This window comes from Scyliorhinus torazame, chromosome 27 (assembly GCF_047496885.1).
Source record: "Scyliorhinus torazame isolate Kashiwa2021f chromosome 27, sScyTor2.1, whole genome shotgun sequence".
Taxonomy (NCBI): Eukaryota; Metazoa; Chordata; class Chondrichthyes; order Carcharhiniformes; family Scyliorhinidae; genus Scyliorhinus; species Scyliorhinus torazame.
This window is the reverse complement of record NC_092733.1, coordinates 10862326-10881969: the sequence shown is the minus strand read 5'-3', so window position 1 is coordinate 10881969 and position 19644 is coordinate 10862326. Positions and strand designations below refer to the sequence as shown.

General features: G+C 51.4%; 1 protein-coding gene across 1 annotated transcript in view; it reads left to right on the top strand.

Annotated features, from left to right (window-relative positions):
- The window catches only part of LOC140403200 (uncharacterized), a 330215-nt gene that overhangs the window by 185282 nt on the left and 125289 nt on the right, over positions 1-19644 (top strand). The window contains 9 exon segments of the mRNA XM_072490949.1: positions 1465-1509; positions 6452-6505; positions 7636-7680; positions 8390-8407; positions 8409-8444; positions 13633-13678; positions 16790-16842; positions 19000-19044; positions 19582-19635. Coding sequence (XP_072347050.1) covers positions 1465-1509; positions 6452-6505; positions 7636-7680; positions 8390-8407; positions 8409-8444; positions 13633-13678; positions 16790-16842; positions 19000-19044; positions 19582-19635 — 396 coding nt within the window.

The window sequence follows — 19644 nt, the reverse complement described above, 5'->3', positions numbered from 1 at the left end:
GCTGGGCGAGATTCCCCGGTCCCCTAGCCGCGTGGTCTTAGGCCGAGCGCCATTCGCTGGCAGCGGGATTCCATCCTCCCGCAGCTTGGCAATGGGACTTCCCATTGAAACCACCCTGCAATGCGGTGAAACCCGCTGGCGGGGGTGCGATTCCAGCGGGAGAAGTAAATCCCGAAGGTCGGAGAATTCCCCCCTCTCTCTGCCTATCGGCGGTTAGTCACGGCGTTCCCTGTAACAAACCCTCTCCCTCCCAGCCTGGGCTACAATCTTTATCGAGCACCTTTTTCACAGACCCAGCAGGCCATTCCAAACCAATGCGCCTCGCTTAGACGGATAGGTTAACAACCTTAGATCGACATACCTCGCCTTTTAAAACTCCTGCGTGTGGCCAATGTTTTTAAGAGAAATACCCTCATTTCCCAAATCATAAATCCGTGGAAAATTCATCCAAAACATCCTTTTAAAATGACGCGGCAGAGAAAGCGATTGGAACCAGGAAGTTGATGAAATACTCGGTGGGTTGGACAGGCGCTGTGGAGAGTGAAAGGAAGAGCTGACTGCGACCCTCCTCCAGAATTTCTAGTTTCCTTTAAGTTTTCTTCCGACTGGAGTATCCATCTTCATTTTAGAATATTCCCCACATGATACCTTTCTTATTGCAGTTGTTCATCGCTTCTTGATTAAAAGAAAGCTCTTCCTAACATATCTTAGAATCGCAGAATCCCTGTACCAACCTTCCGGACGACCATCCTACCCACTCCCCCGCCCTATCCCCGTAATCCCACCTCACGTTTGCACACTAAGGGGAAATTTATCATGGCCAATCCACCTAACCTGCACATCTTCAGACTGGGAGGAAACCAGAGGACCCGGAGGAAACCCACGCAGACACGGGGAGAAAGTGCCAACTGCACATAGACAGTGACCCGAGGCGGGAATCGAACCCGGGTATCTGGAGCTGTGAGGCAGCAGTGCTAAACACTGTGCCACCGTGCCGCACCTCTGTCCTGGACACGTGGAACTATAGTCAACATGAAGGGGAATGGGCCGATCTAGTCCTCTCAGTCTGTGAGGAAGGTAGAAGATGAAGACTGGGATGGGAATACCCTGGAGGAAGAAAGGTTTGCACTTGTATCGTTCCTGTCACACCCTCAATGTCCCAGTAAAGTAGTATTGAAGTGTTAGTCACTGTTGTAATGTAGGTCAGTCATGAACCTCTGTGCCTTGTGTATGTGACCAATCTGGAATGTGACCCAAAGGCTCTTTGAAGAAACCACCTGTACCAGAACACTGTTCGGATCCGATGGATGCGGAGGGTTTTTTCTTCCCTCTCGCAGTCACCGCCGAATTGTAGGTTGACAGTTTGCGATAATCAGCCAGCGCGACCAACGCAAAACCTCAAACATCAAACCTGGCGGGGAGTAAGATGTGGAAGTTGCATTAATTTATTCTGTGTTGTTTCAGGGAATGACAGGCGTGGATGGGCACGGTGGTCACAAGGGAAACTTGGTAAGGAGACATTTTAAATCTGACTTGGATCCTGTGGCCTGGCGGGGGAGAGGCCGTACAGCAGTGGTGGGCAAACTGTGGCCCAGGGGCCACAGGAGGCGGCCCACTGGATTCTGAGTGTGGTCAATAAGATAATTTGTTGACCGTTACCTGGGCGCAGGGTCGCCACAGTCCACTGATTTCTGTCCGTGTAGATTTTTTTCCTGCCGGTATGGCTGAAGTGATTGCCCTGTGAAGCGAGGGTGAGTGAAGCCTGAAGTGAGGAGCGAGCTGATTGCTCACAACATTGACCGTGAGAGCCGTGCGCTCCCTCTGTGTCCAAAGTGTAAATATCCCTTTTTTTACCATTTGAATTTGACGATCGTTCTATTAATATATCGATGATTAAGCATTTTCCATAACTCGTTATGAAATATTCGGCATGTATTTAATCTTATTCATGGGGTCATGGTCAGTGAACAAGAACGATTTCAATTTTGTGGCCCAGTCTTATTGACCACACTCAGAATCCAGTGGGCCGCAGTTTGCCCACCACTGCTGTACGGCCTCTCCCCCATCAAGAACGATTTCAATTGACCGAATTGGGTGGCCATTAAAATTATCCGAGGGCTTGATGTAGCCGAGTTAGAGAAAGTAGTTCCCCGTTTAGGGAAGGTTCATACTTATAACATGTTCATACATGGAACATACATGGAACATACAGTGCAGAAGGAGGCCATTCGGCCCATCGAGTCTGCACCGACCCACAGACAAGGGGAGAACGTGCAGACTCCGCACAGACAGTGACCCAGCAGGGAATCGAACCTGGGATCCTGGCGCTGTGAAGCCACAGTGCTATCCACTGTGCTACCGGGCTGCCCCTGTTCACTTAACCTAACCGCAACAATTTACATTTAGACGATACGTAACACAGTAAAACATCCCAGAGAAGTGTTGCAAGCTGAGTTTGACACCAAGTGAGGAGATAATCGGCCAGGAGTCACAGGTTTAGCCAAAGAGGTAGGTTTTTAGGGACAGGGATTTGGGGGATTACGGTCCAGGTGGTTGAAGGCACAAGCAGCCCCTGGTGGTGCAACAATAACATTTGTGAATGTGCAAGAAGCCCCAGTTAGAGGAGCAAGTTGTGATGACGTCATCAGACATGTCCAGAGAACCAGACCAACACTTCGGGGACGTGAGTTCAAATCCCAATTCAGTTAAATAAGATCCAGTAAAAGCCAGTCTCAGCCATGGTGACCATTGTCGATTGTTGTAAAAACCCATCTGGTTCACTAATGTCCTTGAGGGAAGGAAATCTGCCGTCCTTACCCGGTCTGGCCTACATGTGACTCCAGACCCGCGTAGTGATGCAGTTGATTCTTCACCGCCCCCTCTGAAAATGGCCGAGAGTGACACTCAGTTCAACAAAATGTTGGCCTTTCTAGTGACGTCCATATCCAGATCTGGGAGAGTTTGCAGGAGGTTATGGGGATGGGTGAACCCCTGGAGAGGTTTGAAAACCAACCCACAAATTCAGTAGAAAATCCCGGAGAAACCTCTTTAAACAGTGGTGAGTGCGTGAATGTGGTTATCAGATGGTGTGGTTGAGGTGAGTGCGTGTAGGTGCGGTTAAGGGGCAGAGGATAAACAAAGGAGAGAGGTAGGAATAGAAGGTTATCTTGATAGGATTCAGCAAGGGCGATAGGAGGAGACTCAAATAGAGCATAAAGGCTGGCACAGACAATTTGGCCATCAGACCAGCGAACCTCATTCCTGCATCCTGACTCTGCTTGGGTGGCATGGAATTCTACCAATCCCCATCACATCACCCCCATTGAGTCAAGGAATAAAATTCCATTGAATATAAATAACGCAACCCAGCAAGCTCAATGGCTTTCCTAATACATCATTTACAGTGATATACTTTCATTGGAAATGTTTCAGTTGGGAACCAGGGGCGGGATTCTCCGCACCTTGAGGGGCCGAGCCCTCACCTTGAGGGGCTAGGACCGCGCCGGAGTGATTTCCGCCCCGCCGGCTGGCGGGAAAGGCCTTTGGCGCCCCGCCAGCTGGCGCGGAAATGACTTTGCCGTGCGACGCATGCGCAGTGGAGGGGGTCTCTTCCGCCTCCGCCATAGTGAAGACCATGGCGAAGGCGGAAGGAAAAGAGTGCCCCCACGGCACAGGCCCGCCCGCGGATCGGTGGGCCCCGATCGCGGGCCAGGCCACCGTGGGAGCACCCCCCGGGGCCAAATCGCCCCGCGCTCCCCCTAGGACCCCAGAGCCCGCCCGCGCCGCCTTGTCCCGCCATTCGAAAGGTGGTTCAATCCGCGCCGGCTGGCGTGGGTTGACAGCGGCGGGACTTCGGCCCATCGCGGACCGGAGAATCGCCGGGGGTGGGCCCACCGACTGGCGCGATTTCCGCCGACCGGCGCGGCGCGATTCCCAACTCCGCCGTATCTCCGGTGGCGGAGAATTCGGGACACGGCGGGGGCGGGATTCACGCCGGCCCCCGGCGATTCTCCGACCCGGTGGGGGGTCGGAGAATCGCGCCTCAGAAGTTCAACTCTGTCCAACGTCTAAATACAATGGTTCAGAGGCGAGGGCTCGGGGAAAAGTTGGAGTTGAGTTTTAAACCCATTGTACAAAGGTTCTAGGGTGGGTTTACTAATTGACTTCTTGACATTAATGGCTCCTCTGGCTCAGACTAGGTGTCACTGGGCCACAATCCTTCAAGGATTAGTGCAGGAATTTCTCAAATTCCCTGTCAATGGATCAGGTGATCTCCAAAACTAGAAGAATGTTTCCCTGAGCTTCGTGGTGACATTAAACAGCACAATAATGCCGTAACATTGAAGTGACTTCTGAATGTTGTCCATGGGTCCTGTCGTGTTTTAAGGGCAGCACCAGCCAGGACAAAGCAGCTTGTTTGATTGGTGCCCCATCCACAATCATTCATTCCCTCCACCGACGCACAGTGGCAGCCGTGTGTACCATCTACAAGGTGCACTGCAGTAACTCACCGAGGCTCCTTAGGCAGCATCCTCCAAGCTCTCAACCACTACCATCTAGAAGGACAAGGGCAGCAGATACATGGGAACACCACCACCAAGAGGTTCCGCTCTGAGCCACAGGTCATCCTGACTTGGAAATATATCGGCCATTCTTTCACTGTCGCTGGGTCAAAATCCTGGAACACCTTCCCTAACAGCACAGTGGGTGTACCTACACCACATGGAGTTCAAGAAGGCAGCTCACCACCAGCTTCTCAAGGGCAATTAGGGATGGCAATAAATGCTGCCCTAGCCAGCAACACTCATCCATGACTGGATTTTGAAAATAATCGATATTGCAATGTGCGGGAGCACACTTTTTGTGTTCTAGTTTTGCAACTGCGCATTCTCCATCTTTTTAAAAATAAATTTAAGTGGCCAATTATTTGTTTTTCCAATTAAGGGGCAATTTAGCGTGGCCAATCCACCTACCCTGCACATTATTTTGGGTTGTGGGGGTGAGACCCAAGCAGACTCGGGGAGAAAGTGCAAACTCCACACGGACAGTGACCCGGGGCCGGGATCGAACCCGGGTCCTCGGCGCCGTGAGGCAGCAGTGCTAACCACTGCGCGACCGTGCCGCCCACGCACTCACCATCTTTTGTCGGTAGCCCCCATTTATACGATGAAGCTGAAAGACCTGACAGGGATTTGCTATGGCGGTGATAACACTTTGGTTCCCTCGGGAACAATCGTTCCTTTGAGGGCAGGGGGAAGTTTGTTTAAAATTATTATGAAATTCCCCAGCGCGGTGATTTTGACAGATAGTCGAGTCATCCGTTAACACGTTGATAGATCTCTTGTTTATCAACAAACCCTGGTAAGGGGCTGCCCTCGTATCGCCTTTCATATCTCGGCAGTATCTGTCTGTACGTACCACAGGGAGTAAAGTACTTGCGAAATTCAGTGAACTGTTTCACAGCCAAACGTGGTGGTCAGTAATGCACACAGCAAGATCCCATTAACAGCAGTGCAACAGAGGACCGATGATCTGAATTGGTGGTGTCAGCTGAGGAATAAATATTACTCAGCGCACCGAGAGGTGTGGATGAAAGGGTTTAAAATTGATGATGAGGAGGCATTAGATCGCCTTTCTATACTCACAGTTGTTAAAGCAGTGGGACGGGATGAGATGCATCCAGAATACCGGGAGAAATGAGAGTGGAATTTGCAGAGACATTGGTAATAATCTTCCAGTCTTCCTTAGACACAGGGATAGTGCCTGGGGTCAGAAGATTTGTGAATGTTACAGCTCTGTTCAAACATAAGCCCACCAACTACAGGCCAGTCCGGGTGGTGTCGGAAACTTCTAGAAGCAGGACAAAATTAATATTCACATGGCAAGTTAGTGAAAGAAAACCAGTGTGGCTCTGTTCAGCCCAACGTTTACTTCAAAGACCTTTGATCCCAACTGGAAGGAGTTGGAGATTTAACCCATTTTAAGCATACGCCGAGCCTGCGATTGGGGAACAAGAGCAAAAGTGGAAGGCCTGCGATACTCTGGGAGGGAGGAGAGGCTAAATAAACAGCAGAGTCGTTGCTCGTCATCGCTGCCTGACAACTGGGAGCGGTGGTTACAACCTAATATTGTCGAATTCAATGGTAAACGGCCATCGAGCTCAATTGGAACAGCAAAGCAGACCGAGGACAGAGAGGTCAGACGAGGAGTGAGGCAGGGAATTAAAACGAAAGGCGACGGAAGCTTAGAGTCATGTCTGTGGGCTGACGGGAGGTGTCCAGCAAGGCGGTCACTCAATCTCCTCATTATAAAGTAGAGCAGTGATGTGGAATGTATCTGTATATTCTGCAGGGTAAATCGACCCGCTCTATTTAAGTCTGAGTAACGAAGGTGAGCATATCGAACAGTATAATGGAATAATAAATACTCTTTGTGTATCTGCCTCCCTCAGGGCCTTCAAGGTGACCCTGGGTCTCCAGGTCAGCAAGGCAACCCAGGGCCTCAGGTGAGAACGCACTGAAAGTGTACGAAAATGATTAAGGTGTGTCTTGATAAAAGAGAATCGGACCCTGTCACTTGAATTGTTACCCTTTCATGTTTGATCTCTCTGTATAATTCCCTGTGGCATCCTGCAGTGGGATTTTCCACACCACCCCCGCAGGTGACCCGGCATTTTTCCGGCGGCTGGGTCTTCCGGTCTTGCTGATGGTCTACGCGTTTATCCTCTGAAGCTTGGCGGGGGGGGGGGGGGGGGGGGGGTAATAAAGCTGTCATTTAATCACTCTTGTGGACGTTGATAATTACTATTCATTGGAAATTGCTTGTGGAATGCATGCGGGACTGGCGAAGTCCACCGTGCCAATTAGTGCCAGGATCCAGGAAATCGTTTACCTCACAGTAACGTCAGAGCAATCACTCCCCAGGTACTGAGCCATTCACTTTTGGACGTACTGATCCAATTAGACTCCAGTTGGTCCCTCAGCAGTCTGATCTCCATCCATCAAACGCTGGGTAATCTAGTTAAATATTAAAAACGTCTGGTTACTCTGTCAGAGTGAGTGATGCCGCATTAATGGCCAAATCATATTGTACCCGGGCTGAGGAAGAAGCGCCTTGCTTCTTAAACGGGTAATCGCACCATTGTCACTCTGTTTCACAAGTGCAGGTTCCCAATAAGGTTTTTTGCCACCATCCTTTAAACATAAAAACAAAACGCAGATCATTCCGAACCTCCGATCCCACGCCACTCGCGCAGGATCAGCCGGTGGATGCATAACTGGAGCAGTGAATTGTCTGTGCGTCACATTATCAGCTTCTCTGAGGTGGGAGATGCCCCTTCAGGCCTCCTGCGTTGAGCTACTTGAACGTCATGGGGACCGGCTTAGCTCCAGTTGGTTCGTGATGCGGAGCGGGGCCAGCAGCGCGGGTCCAGTTCCCGTCCCAACTGAGGTTACTCATGAAGGCCCCCCGCCCGCCTTCCCAACCTCGCCCCACGCCTGAGGTGTGGTGATCCTCCAGTTAAATCACCACTCCCTCAAAGGGGAAAGCAGCCTGTGGTCATCTGGGACCACGCAACTTTACCGTTACCTTTTTGCTCGAAGAAACTGTCCTGATTTATGTATTGTTTCTTGACAGGGTTTTCCTGGACCCCAAGGCCCAATTGGACTTCCCGGTGATAAAGTAAGTTCTCGAAAGGTTCCTCTTGCCGTGCCTTGTGCGATCTGAGCGCAGTTGCGAACTGAACTTGGAGATGAGAGAGACGGGAGAAAAGTTAGATCTTGTGCGAGCAGGACAGGGACTGGCCGACATTCATCCCTCAATTATTATCCCCAATAAGAAAGATTATCTGATCATGACTTAATTGCCGTGTGTGGGATCCTGCTGTGCACACGTTGGCGTCCATGCCTCTTTACCTGATCAGTTTTACTTAATGCCACACGTTGACACGTTGTTACGGCACAGTTGGGCCCAAGTTCCGCATTTACAGTTTATTAAAACCATTCCAGTATTCAGATGGGAAGAGAAATTGTTCAATGCTCCACTGATAATATGCGCTTTTAATCCTCATTAGCATGCTGCCCTGGACTATGCTGTGACATGTTTCAGTTGTAGCTGAAGGAACGGGGTGGGGATAGTTCAGTCTTGTCTCGGAGTATTTGTCTAGATTTATTTGTTAATGGTGTGACTCTACCTGTCTGGAGTACAGCCTCTGCACGTGTGGAAACCACGTTCTGTGCCGTGCGATAGTTGCAGACTGTGTTGGTATGCAGGAAGGAAAGCCGGCGGTTGAATGTTCACGGTGTACAGTTCAGGAGCTGGGCTCAACTTGGTATCTCGCTATTTGAATTGGTTTGACTAACATGTTGCCTCTCTTCTCCAATCGATCCAGGGACCTCCAGGCAAGCAGGGGACTGCTGGGGCTACTGGGAATAGATGGTCCTCCGGTGAGCATTATCAATGGTGTAGTGTCAACTCTGTGACCCTGAGCATGACATCTCTCCCTAATCTTCAGGTTGCTGTCTTGCGAGTATTGATGTTGTAGCGACAGCACTTCTGAGTCTCATTTTTGCTCCTCCTTTTTTTCTCACCCGAAGCTCTTTGGTTTTCTATTAAGGTAAAGACTTGGTCACTGTGCCCATACCTGGGAAGCCTCCTCTTGCGTCTCTGCCGCACTCAAGTGCACCATGTTGTTAGCTGGATGGCTCCCTCACCTGGGGCTTGTTAACTCCCAATTTCTCTCCCTCACCATCTCTCTTGTGTCTGTCTATTTCGGTGATCGCAACCCCCACCCCCCCTCACAGCCCGCCAGTCTGTGTGGCTCTGACCATCGTGCCAGGGGATAACAGTAGCGGGAATGGAACTAACACGTCTCCACTTAAAAAACCACTTCCTCAGCCCAGGTCTCACAGCCCGCCCGGCTGCCCTCAGCCTGCCCCACCAGCATTGGGCGCTCCTCAACCCTTTCCATATTGGCCAAGACCTTTGTGCAGCGAATTAGCAGGGATGGGGCCTTGCAGGGAACCCAGACTGCCTCACGTCAGTGAAGGCTGCCCCCTGACAGAATTCAGCGGAGGGCTCAGAGAGCTCCATTTAGCCGCTGCGGGAGCCGTTGCCCAGCTTGGCGATTGCTGCACAGGCTAAAACAAAATAGCCACCATGGCAGCTTCTCCGGGGTTTCACCCAAGTCTTCATTCTCTTCCTCTGTCGCATTCATCCTCGCCCTGCGGAAATGAAGAGTGTGGTGGTATGTATTAGGGGTAATGTGGTACCTGTGAAGCCGAGAGGCTATTGGCTGACAGGTCCCGGGTCCTGGTTGGATCTGCCGACTTCTGGCTCCGCCCTGAAGGCGGAGTATAAGAGCCCGAGTTTCTCCCCGCAGCCTCATTCTGTTGCTGAGCTGCTGGGGACAAGTCTCGCTTAATAAAGCCTAGATCGACTTCATCGCTTCTCGCCTCGCGTAAGTCATTGTGCGCTACAAAGAGCTGGGCTGGAATTCTCCGGCCCTTGGGATTCCCTTTCCCCGCTGGCAGCTGCCCCCCCCCCCCCCCCGGCCTGCTGGTTTCCTGGCGGCATGGGGTGGCTTTCCCATCGACAAGCGACGGGAAGAGAGAATCCCGTCGCCAGCGGGCGCCGCGCCCCCGAGGAACGCCCGGCTGGGGGAACTGGAGAATCCCCCCCCCCCCCCCCCCCCCCGCCCCCCCGCCCTGCCGGTTTTTGAAAACTCTTGACTCATTCTTTTTGGGGCACCACAGGAAAGGGTCTGAGGCAAAGCGAAGGTAGAGGGCCGCTTCTCAGAACCCCGTCTGCTGTGAGCTAGTCCAGATCTGTACAAAGACTTGGAAAACAACTACTTTAGAAAGGACTAGATTCAGAGTGGCTGGGCGGAGGCTTTCAAAGCTGAATCTGGGTGGAACATTACCAATCGAGTCGGGCTCTTCCCAGTGATTGGGGGGGCCTTGAATGAAAGGTCCGAGGTAAAAGATTCAATCAAAGACTTTAGGATAGTGGATTATTGAGAGTAAACTTTTACGTTGCGCACTTGTTGACCATCCCTAATTGCCCTTCAACTGAGCGGTTTGCTCGGCCATTTCAAAGGACATTCAGGTGTCCAACACTTTGCTGTGGGTCTGGAGTCACGTGTAGGCCAGACCAGGGTAAGGACGGCAGATTTCCTTCCCTAAGGGGAGTTAGCGAACCGCAACTGATAGTTGTCACGGTCACCATTACTGAGACTTGTATCGCAGATTTATTCATTGAACTTGAATTCCCCTCGCTGTGGTTTGAATCCACACCTTCAGAGTGTTAGACGGGGCCTCTGGATCGCTAGACCAGCGACGTTACCAATATACGACCATCTCCTGAGCCTGTGGTGTGAAGGGGTTGATAGGCACGGGGTGGCACAGTGTTTAGCACTGCTGCCTCACAGCACCAGGGGACCAGGGTTCGATTGCGGCCTTGGGTGACTGTGTGTGGAGTTTGCCCGTTCTCCCCATGTGTGCGTGGGTTTCCTCCGGGTGCTCCGGTTTCCTCCCACAGTCCAAAGATTGCAGGTTAGGTGGATTATCCCTTAGTGTCCAGGGATGTACAGGTTAGGTCACGGGGATAGGGGCATGTTGGATAGGGGAGTGGACCTGGATAGGGTGTTCTTTTGGAGGGTTGGTGCAGCCTCGATGGGCCGAATGGCCCTCCTGCACCACAGTGACTCTATGAAAATGGAATGAAGTCCACAGTCCGATCAAGCAGAAGTATTGAATGGTGCAGCAGGCTTGATGGGCCAAAAGGCCCAAATCCTGCTCCCACTTCCTAAGGTCATATCAGCACCCCCCCCCCTCGACAGCTGGTCAAATTTAAATTCAATTCATTAAATCTGGAATGCAAAATTAATCTCCGTAATGGTGACGAGGAAACTCTCACCGATTGTTGGAAAAAACCCATCTGGTTCACTAATGCCCCTTCAGGGAAGGAAATCTGCCCGTCCTTACCCGGTCTGGCCTACATGTCACTCCAGACCCACACAGAGATGTGGTTGACTCTTAACTTGCACGGGGGAAGCTATTGGGTTGAAGGGGCAATTAGGGGTAGGCAAAAAAATGCTGACCTTGCCGGCGACGCCAATCCCACGAATGAACGCCTTTTGTGAGGAAGGATTGGCTGGAAGAGGAAGCGAACAAACAATGAAAGAAGCCATGAGGTCTGAGGTTCAGCTCAAACGTGACCAATTGGTCAACCGGCAATGTCCATTTAATACTCAGGAACGCGAGACGGGCAGGAGAGACGCATTCACGGTCAAAATGGCGCCTCCACTGCCGTGGCTAACGCGAGATATCAGGACTTTAGAAACCTAGTGCGCAGAAGGGGCTAACGGAACATTGCACGGTTAAGTGAGGAACATTAGGAGTGGAGGAAATCTTGCGTGCAGATGTTTGATATTATTGGGGTGCATTGGCAGCTGTATTATGGCTAGCAGCTGTGTCTCAGGCAGGCACAGACAGATCGCAGAGGCCCCCCCCCGCCCCCCCCAGTAAATTAGGTTTTCGTGCGGATCCAAGCATTTGAAGTAAGGTCTTCAAAAAAATTTTTTTTTGATCTTGTCCTTGGGTTTTGAAAAGATGGAATTTAGTTTTTGAAGTTTGTGTTTTGTGTTTTTCATCAACGGATGATGTAAACAATCATCCACCTGCCCGACGTTGTAAAGGGGGAGGCGTTGCTTCCCTCGTTTCGCCGGAAGGTTCTTCACCCTCACTCAATCAACGTGACCAATTTAAACTCCCGATATCCACTGGGTGACTGGGGGGAGGGTGACAGTATTATTTTAAAAATTCTTTCATGGGATGTTGGCCGTTTCCTGGTCGGGCCAACACTTGTTGCCAACCCTAATTGCCCTTGAACTGAATGTCGTGCTACGACCATTCCAGAGGGTGGTTGGGAGGTCACCCGCATTTGCTGTGGGTCTGGAGTCACGCGGAGGTCAGCAGATTTTCTTCCCTAAAGGACGTGGGTTTTTACGACGATCGACGTTTGTTCCGTGGTCACCATTACTGAGACGAGCTTCCAATTCCAGATTTTATTAATTGAATCCAACTTGTCCTGTGGGTGGGATTTGAACCCATGTCCCCAGAGCACGAGCCACTCTGGATTATTAGCCCCAGCGATGCCATGAATGGGCTAATTGAGGGGAACTGATCCAGTAACTGGTCCAGTTTCTCTTGGGGTTCCAGAACGTGCGCACCTTCTAATCCTGAAGGTTTTCCGACAAGGTAGAGGTGGGAAAAAAAGAGTTTCCACTTTTAGTATCCCTACAGAGCAGAAGGAGGCCATTCGGGCCATCGAGGTCTGCACCGATCCTCCTAAAGAGCATTCTAGCTAGGCGAACTCCCTCGTCCTAACCCTATGAAGGTGTCGCTGATAAACTCAATAGCGTATTCAGGGGTTGCCTTTACCCGGAGGGTGTGAGAATGTGGAGCTCTCGCTTGCCACAGAGTATTGAGGTGAATAGTATCAATGCGATAAGGGGAACCTAGACTAGCACGGGGGAGAAAAGAATGGATGGATACGGTGGGAAAGGGGCAAGAGTCGTATTTTCATAGAATTTACAGTGCAGAAGGAGGCCATTCGGCCCATCGATGTCTGCACCGGCTCTTGGAAAGAGCGCCCTACCCAAGGTCAACACCTCCACCCTATCCCCATAACCCAGCATCCCACCCAACACTAAGGGCAATTTTGGACACTAAGGGCAATTTAGCATGGCCAATCCACCTAACCTGCACATCTTTTGGACTGTGGGAGGAAACCGGAGCACCCGGAGGAAACCCACGCACACACGGGGAGGATGTGCAGTCTCTCCGCACAGTGGCATTACCAATGGTGTGGACCAGTTGGACCGAGGGGTACATTCTATTTTTATATGTACAGTTGTTTTGTGAGTTCACTTTTTTTCTGAAATAAACTGCACCGAGATCTGCGCCCTTCAATATTCCCATTCCCACACTCCCTGTACGGCTTTTGTTTGGACTTGCGCTGTCCCATGGAGAGAGTCTAGATTGGACAATGCCAGAACCTCTCAACAGTAACAATCGACCAAAGGATTAGCTGTTACCTCCTCGGACACGGAGGTGAATATCATTAGAATGGAGACGTGCATGGGCCCGCTGTCGTCGCCCCGATTTAATTGAAAGATACTAAATCGAAGGCCTGGCTGCTCATCCGGTCTTCTGCGGAGTGTTTGCCAACCCCTCCAGGATTGTCCTGGAGCCTCCAGGAATTGGAGATTGAAACTCCTGGCTGACAAAAGCTAGAAGGAATACCATTAAAAATAAAACCCTGAAGAATTTGATTAATCAATTAATTAGAAAAAAATCATTGGAGTTGTGGCTGGAAAAGGTTATTTTGAGAGGAAGGTGTCATTTGATGGAACTTCCTGGAAATGGCCCACTGGGGATTGGGAACCCTGGAACGGAATGTACAGGACATTATCAAGGAAGGAAAGTATTGGTGCACACACAAAGTAATTTTCAAAGTATTTGGAAACATCGTTTTAAAAGTACCATTAATACTTTTGGAAAGGCCATGGTGCCCACGTGAAGTGTATTGATTGCTCGCAAGCTGTTCAGTGCAACTTTATTTGTGTTTCAGGGTCACCCTGGTCGAGAAGGTCCAGCAGGCGATAAGGGGAATGCGGTAGGTCATTTACTGACTGGTTGGCGCGATCATGACCAGGCTTAATGGGTATCAACTGCAGTCATCAGTTGTTCTCTGTTTGGTGATGTGAGTCTGTTTACTGTTGGTGCTCACTGTGCTTGATCGGCAAAGCCTGGGCGTAGACTCGTCGGGGGGGGGGGGGGGGGGGGGGGGGAATAGGCTTCAATTTTAAATCCCAGCCTATCGAAAAGAATTTTGCCCCCCATAAATACCTTGCCTTGAACCCCTCCCATGTAACAGGATTTGCACTTGTGTACAGGTATCACTGCAATCGTGTCATCCCTGGACACACTTGGTTAAAGGAAGACTTTGGATTTGGGGACAGTGTTGTGACCTTCCCAGAGTCCCTTTAACTCGCTCTAACTTGGGCAGGACTTGCTCCTTTTCCGCGGTGGAGGTATCCCAATTATTTCTCTCTCTCGCTGTCTCCCTTCCTGGCAAAACGGCAATAATTCTCTCAGGGTTTCCAAATAGGAGGAAGTAACGGCGTTCAACCCTTAGTCAGTCGGTCGTTCCTCCAGCCCCACCACCACTTTTCTGCCGCCACTTGCTTTCCTGTTTAAATAGTGTCGTTTCAGTGAGATCCCAATCACAGTTGATTGCTGGACTCCTTTTTGCCGGATGCAGTTGGATGGCGTCTTCCTCGACATCAAGCCCTTTACCCTCAATGAAGTACTTTCTGAAGCCTGGTTGCTGTTGTAGGGAATGCGGTTCCCAGTTTTGTGCACAGCAAGCTCCCACAAATAGCAATGAGGTCATGACCCCGAGGCCGGAATTCTCCGGCCCGTTCACTGGCGGCGGGATTCTCTTTCCCCGCCGTCTCCTCAGCCCTCCCCGTGGGATTCCCAGCCAACAGCGCACCGAGAGAAATAATTCTCCTAATTTCTGTTTTAAATGAGGGGCCCTTATATATGTAGATGTTTTTTAATAAATTTACCGTTCCCAATTAAGGGGCAATTTAGCGCGCCCAGTCCCACCTACCCTGCTCATCTTTGGGTTTGTGGGGGCGAAACCCACGCAGACACGGGGAGAACGTGCAAACTCCACACTGACCCAGAGCTGGGATCGAACCCGGGACCTCGGTGCCGTGAGGCAGCAGTGCTAAACCACTGCGCCACCGTGCTGCCCCTTGGTCCTCATATTTCAATAGTGACCCCCTTGTTCTAGAATCCCAACAGTGCAGAAGGAGGACATTTGGTCCATCAGGTTTACACCGACCCTCTGAAAGAGCAACCCTACCCAGGCCCACTCCCTTGCTCTATTCCCGTAACCGCACCTCATTGGTTTTTCTTTTAGACACTAAGGGGCAGTTTATCACGGCCAATCTACCTAACCCAGCACCTCTTTGGACTGTGGGAGGAAACCCACGCAGACACGGGGAGAAAGTGCGAACTCCACACAGACAGTCACCCCGAGATTGGAATTGAACCCGGGACCCGAGTTTCCGGAGGAATTCGGAATGCCTAGTGAGCAAAGATGTTTGACCCCCCCACCTCATCCAAAAATGAGCAGAGAGGCAGCAGCCACCTTCGCGTCCGTGCTGCCCCTGGAGTGGTGGGGCTTGAACCCACGGCACTCGGACTCGAGAGGCAAGGGCAACAGACCCACGGAACCACGTCGGGCAGCAGTCAGTGAGTGGGGCTTGGATTATTTCTCTTGTCCTGGCACTGCCGCAGGCTCCGTTCTGCTGGCTGCGACGTTGCTGCAGCTGCCAATCTCGCCCCACCTCGCACTCTCCCCGCCCCCCTCACTCTCTTCGCATCCACTCTTTTTTTCCACGCTGTGAACTCTCTACTCTCGCTCCCAGCTGCTGGGGCAGGTGGGGAAGCCACCCGTTCCGTCTCAGAGGGGACAGCAGGAGGAACGGACAGAAAGAAAATCTCCTTCCCAGCGCAGGCTAGCACGGTGTCTTGGTGCCGCCCATGGTTTAGCTGTCTTGCCTCTCGCCAACTCCCCCCCCCACCCTCCTCCCCCCCCCCCCTGTCCTCACGGCAGCATTGGCCAGAAACTCCCACACCCAGAAGCTGTCCAGCGGCCCCTGCTGGCAAAAACAGGCAAACTTCAGGTGAGGACAGAATGTGAGCCTGGCGGTTACCCCCATCACAGTCAGAGAACACGCTGTCCTCGCGACGTTGATAAGCTTGCACGCGAAGTTACACCTCGGATGAGGAACCGCAGACACCCGGTAGGTGTTAGAACCCAGCCTCCGATCTGGGGAAGCCATGGGTTGCAGGAGGTTAAAGGTTGTGCCACAGAACTAAATCACCCTGATCAGAGACCGAGATTGGCCGATTATCCCATCAGTATAAAGATACAAACCTTTATCTCCCGAGTTTTTCCCTTAACCATTTTCAATCTTAGTATTCAGCGTTTTACTGTAGGGTGTTATGGGCCAGGGTTTAGAGAACCCCAAAGTGTATCATGGAGTTCACCTGACCCACAACTTTTAGATTGTGGTATGGGGAGCACACGGCCCCACTCTACAGGTGTGGGACAGCAGAATGGAAAAGTATTATTCAAAGCAAAACAATGTTTATTCTATGAACTCAAGTTAACCCTTTTTAAAACAGACAGTGAACATCTTAGCAACCATTAATTCAAATACAACCCCCAAAGACTACAACCCCACACACAAACCTTTAACTTTCCTTTTGACATCCATACGACTTAAAAAACACCTTTTTACCAGAAGCACATCAGGTTAAAGTCACGACTGAAAGCATTTTTATAATTCTGAATTCACCAAATGATCAAGAGATAGTGTTTTCATGGCAGAGACATCAACAGTACACCTGCTCTGTCTGGCTTCAGCTCCAACACTGAAAACGAAACTAAAACACACCCTGCAGCAAACAACCTAAAACAAAAATAAAAAGCTGACAGACAGCCCAACTCCACCCACTCTCTGACATCACTGCAGTAGTAAACACCCATTTCTTAAAGGTACTCTCACTGCAGATATTTATATACACCCCCATTTATAAACACCCATTTCTTAAAGGTCCCTCACATGACAAGGGAAAGAAGCTTCATATTTTCTGTTACTACAAAGTGCCATTAGAAATATAACCCAGGCCATTCTTTTGCAGGGGTCCTCCAGGTGCACAGGGACCAGTAGGATACCCTGGAGTTCGAGGTGTCAAGGTAAGAACGCGTCGTGTGTGAGTGTGGAGGTTGGGGGGGGGGGTTCTGGTGTATGTGTGAGTGTGAGTGAGGTTGTGGTGTATGTGGGGGTTGTGGTGTGTGGGTGGGTGTGGTTTGTGTGGGTTGTGGGGTTGTCGTGTGTGTGGGGTTGTGGTGTGTGTGTGGGGGGGGTTGTGTGTGTGTGGGGTTTGTGGTGTGTGTGTGTGTGGGGGTTTGTGGTGTGTGTGTGTGTGTGTGGGGGTTTGTGGTGTGTGGGTGGGTGTGTGGGTTTGTGGTGTGTGTGTGTGGGGGTTTTGTTGGTGTGTGTGTTGCGTGTGGGTTTGTGGTGTGTATGTGTGTGTGCGGGGGGTTATGTGTGTGTGTGTGTGTGGTTTGTGGTGTGTGGGTGGGTGTGTGGGGGTTTGTGGTGTGTGTGGGTTGTGGTGTGTGGTGTGTGTGTGTGTGTGTGGGTGTGTGTGGGTTTGTGGTGTGTGGGTGTGTGTGTGTGGGTGTGTGTGGGTTTGTGGTGTGTGGGTGTGTGTGTGTGGGTTTTGTGGTGTGTGGGTTTGTGGTGTGTGGGAGTGTGTGTGTGTGGGTTTGTGGTGTGTGTGTGTGTGGGGGGGGTTTGTGGTGTGTGTGTGTGGGGGGGGTTATGGTGTGTGTGTGTGTGGGTTTGTGGTGTGTGTGTGTGGGGGTTTGTGGTGTGTGTGTGTGTGGGTTTGTGGTGTGTATGTGTGTGTTGGGGGGGGTTATGGTGTGTGTGTGTGTGTGTGTCCCGTGCATCTGTGTGTGTCTGTGCCGCGTCTGTCCGTGACTGTGTTTGACTGCGCACGTGTCCTGTGTTTGTCCGTGTGTGCGTCTGTGTGTCCCGTTGCGCGCATCTGTGTGTGACTGCATACGTGCCTGTGTCTGTCCGTGTGTGCGTCTGTGTGTCCGTGCCGCGCATCTGTGTGTGACTGCATACGTGTCTGTGTCTGTCCGTGTGTGCGTCTGTGGGTCCGTGCGCGCATCTGTGTGTGACTGCATACGTGTCTGTGTTTGTCCATGTGTGCGTCCTGTGTGTCCTGTGCGTGCATCTGTGTGTGACTGCGTACGTGTCTGTGTTTGTCCGTCTGTCCGCATGTCTGTGCACGTCTGTGTGTATGTGTGTATGCATCCATACATGTGTGTGTGAGCGCATGTCCATGTGTGTGTGAGCACGTGTCCGTGAGAGAGAGAGTGGGGTCAGTGTGCAAAGGGTTCGCAGATTCGTAATGAAGGAAAAAGGACAAACTCTTTGTTTGTACATGATGTGTCTGTCAAGAAAAAACTGTTTCTGAAAACATTCATTGTCCTTCTTCGGCGTCGAATGTTCATTAACTCACCATGGAGGGTTTCGATCTGGAAAGTCATTTCTGGAATCTTCTAAAGTGCCCTCTTGATTTACTTGACCCTTGACTCCCAGCCTGTGACGGCATCTGGTGAAGTGACACAACTGCCGATGTTTCCGGCTGGAACACTTCAAGGACATTGTCTGCAGTGGGTGTGTGAGGGGTCATTGGGGGTAAAGCCCTCCCTGGTTTTGACTTGTTCCGTTAAACCCCCCCCCCCTCCGACACGCAGTCTGGTTTTGCACTGGGTTAATCCGCCCTCTGGCAGCCCCGCCCTAAGAACAAGCAGAAACCGGGGCCAAGAAAGTGCTAACCTGGCCCCACACACCACGATCGCTGGAGCTTCGTGGCTGGATACATCTTGTTGACCTGCCTATTCCTAGCCCTCCAGGACCCCCCCTTCCCCCCCCAAGCCCTCCAAGACCCCCCCCCCCCCTCCACCCCCCAGAATACTCCCCCCATTCCCTCCAACGATTGAAATCACATCGGTCATGATCTCACTTGAATGGCGGAGCAGGTGGGCCGAATGGCCTACTTCTGCTTGTCCGCCTCATGGTTGAATCAGTCCAGGAGTGACGCACTCAGCCGCCCAACAATGATTCACCGTTTTCATCACGTGATCACGTGCCCGAGACGGGCACCTCTTGAGAGCCGAGATCCGGTCAGTGTTCACTACGGCGGTCACCAGCACGTTCCAGAGACTCGCTCCTCTCCGGGAAGCGGAGAACCATCGGATTTTTAAAACTGCAGCATCTCTGTCGCTGGCTTGACGACCCTCTAATCGCCCCGTTAACCTCTCTCCCCGCAGGGCGCTGACGGAAACAGGGGGCTGAAGGGGCACAAAGGAGAGAAGGTGAGAGGTCAAATGCACACTGGGTATGTGGCAGCCAGAGGCTTGCCAACCCCTCCAGGGCTGGTCCTGGAGTCTCCGGGGTGCTGCGGTGAGAGAAGACAAGAGGGGGGAGGGGTGGTGGTGGCGGGAATCGGGGGAGGGGGGGGGGGGGGATCATTGGGGTTTTTTGAAGCTTTTGTTTTCAAGTTCTTATCACACTTTAGAGTTGCTTACTTATAAAACTGTATTGGAGATTGGGGGGAGTTGGCTGTTTAACCAGAGTGATGGGCTCCATCCAACCTGTTGGCAACTAGGATGATGCATGGGGTGATCCAATCCACAGTAAGAGGGGGGAATCTACCGTGTCGTTGTGCTAAACCCCCCTCCCCTATGAATAACCCGTTGTGGAGAAGCGAGGGAGGCCATTGGCTGACCCCGTGCTGCTGATGTATAAATACGTTCTCTGCTGTTTTTGTTGAGCTTTGTGTGTGTGTGTGTGACCCAAAGACATTGCTCACTCAAACTAATCCATGATTTCTGACCTTCCTGTTGATCCAGGGGGAGGATGGATTCCCCGGTTATAAGGGAGACATGGGACCCAAAGGAGACAGGGTGAGTTTT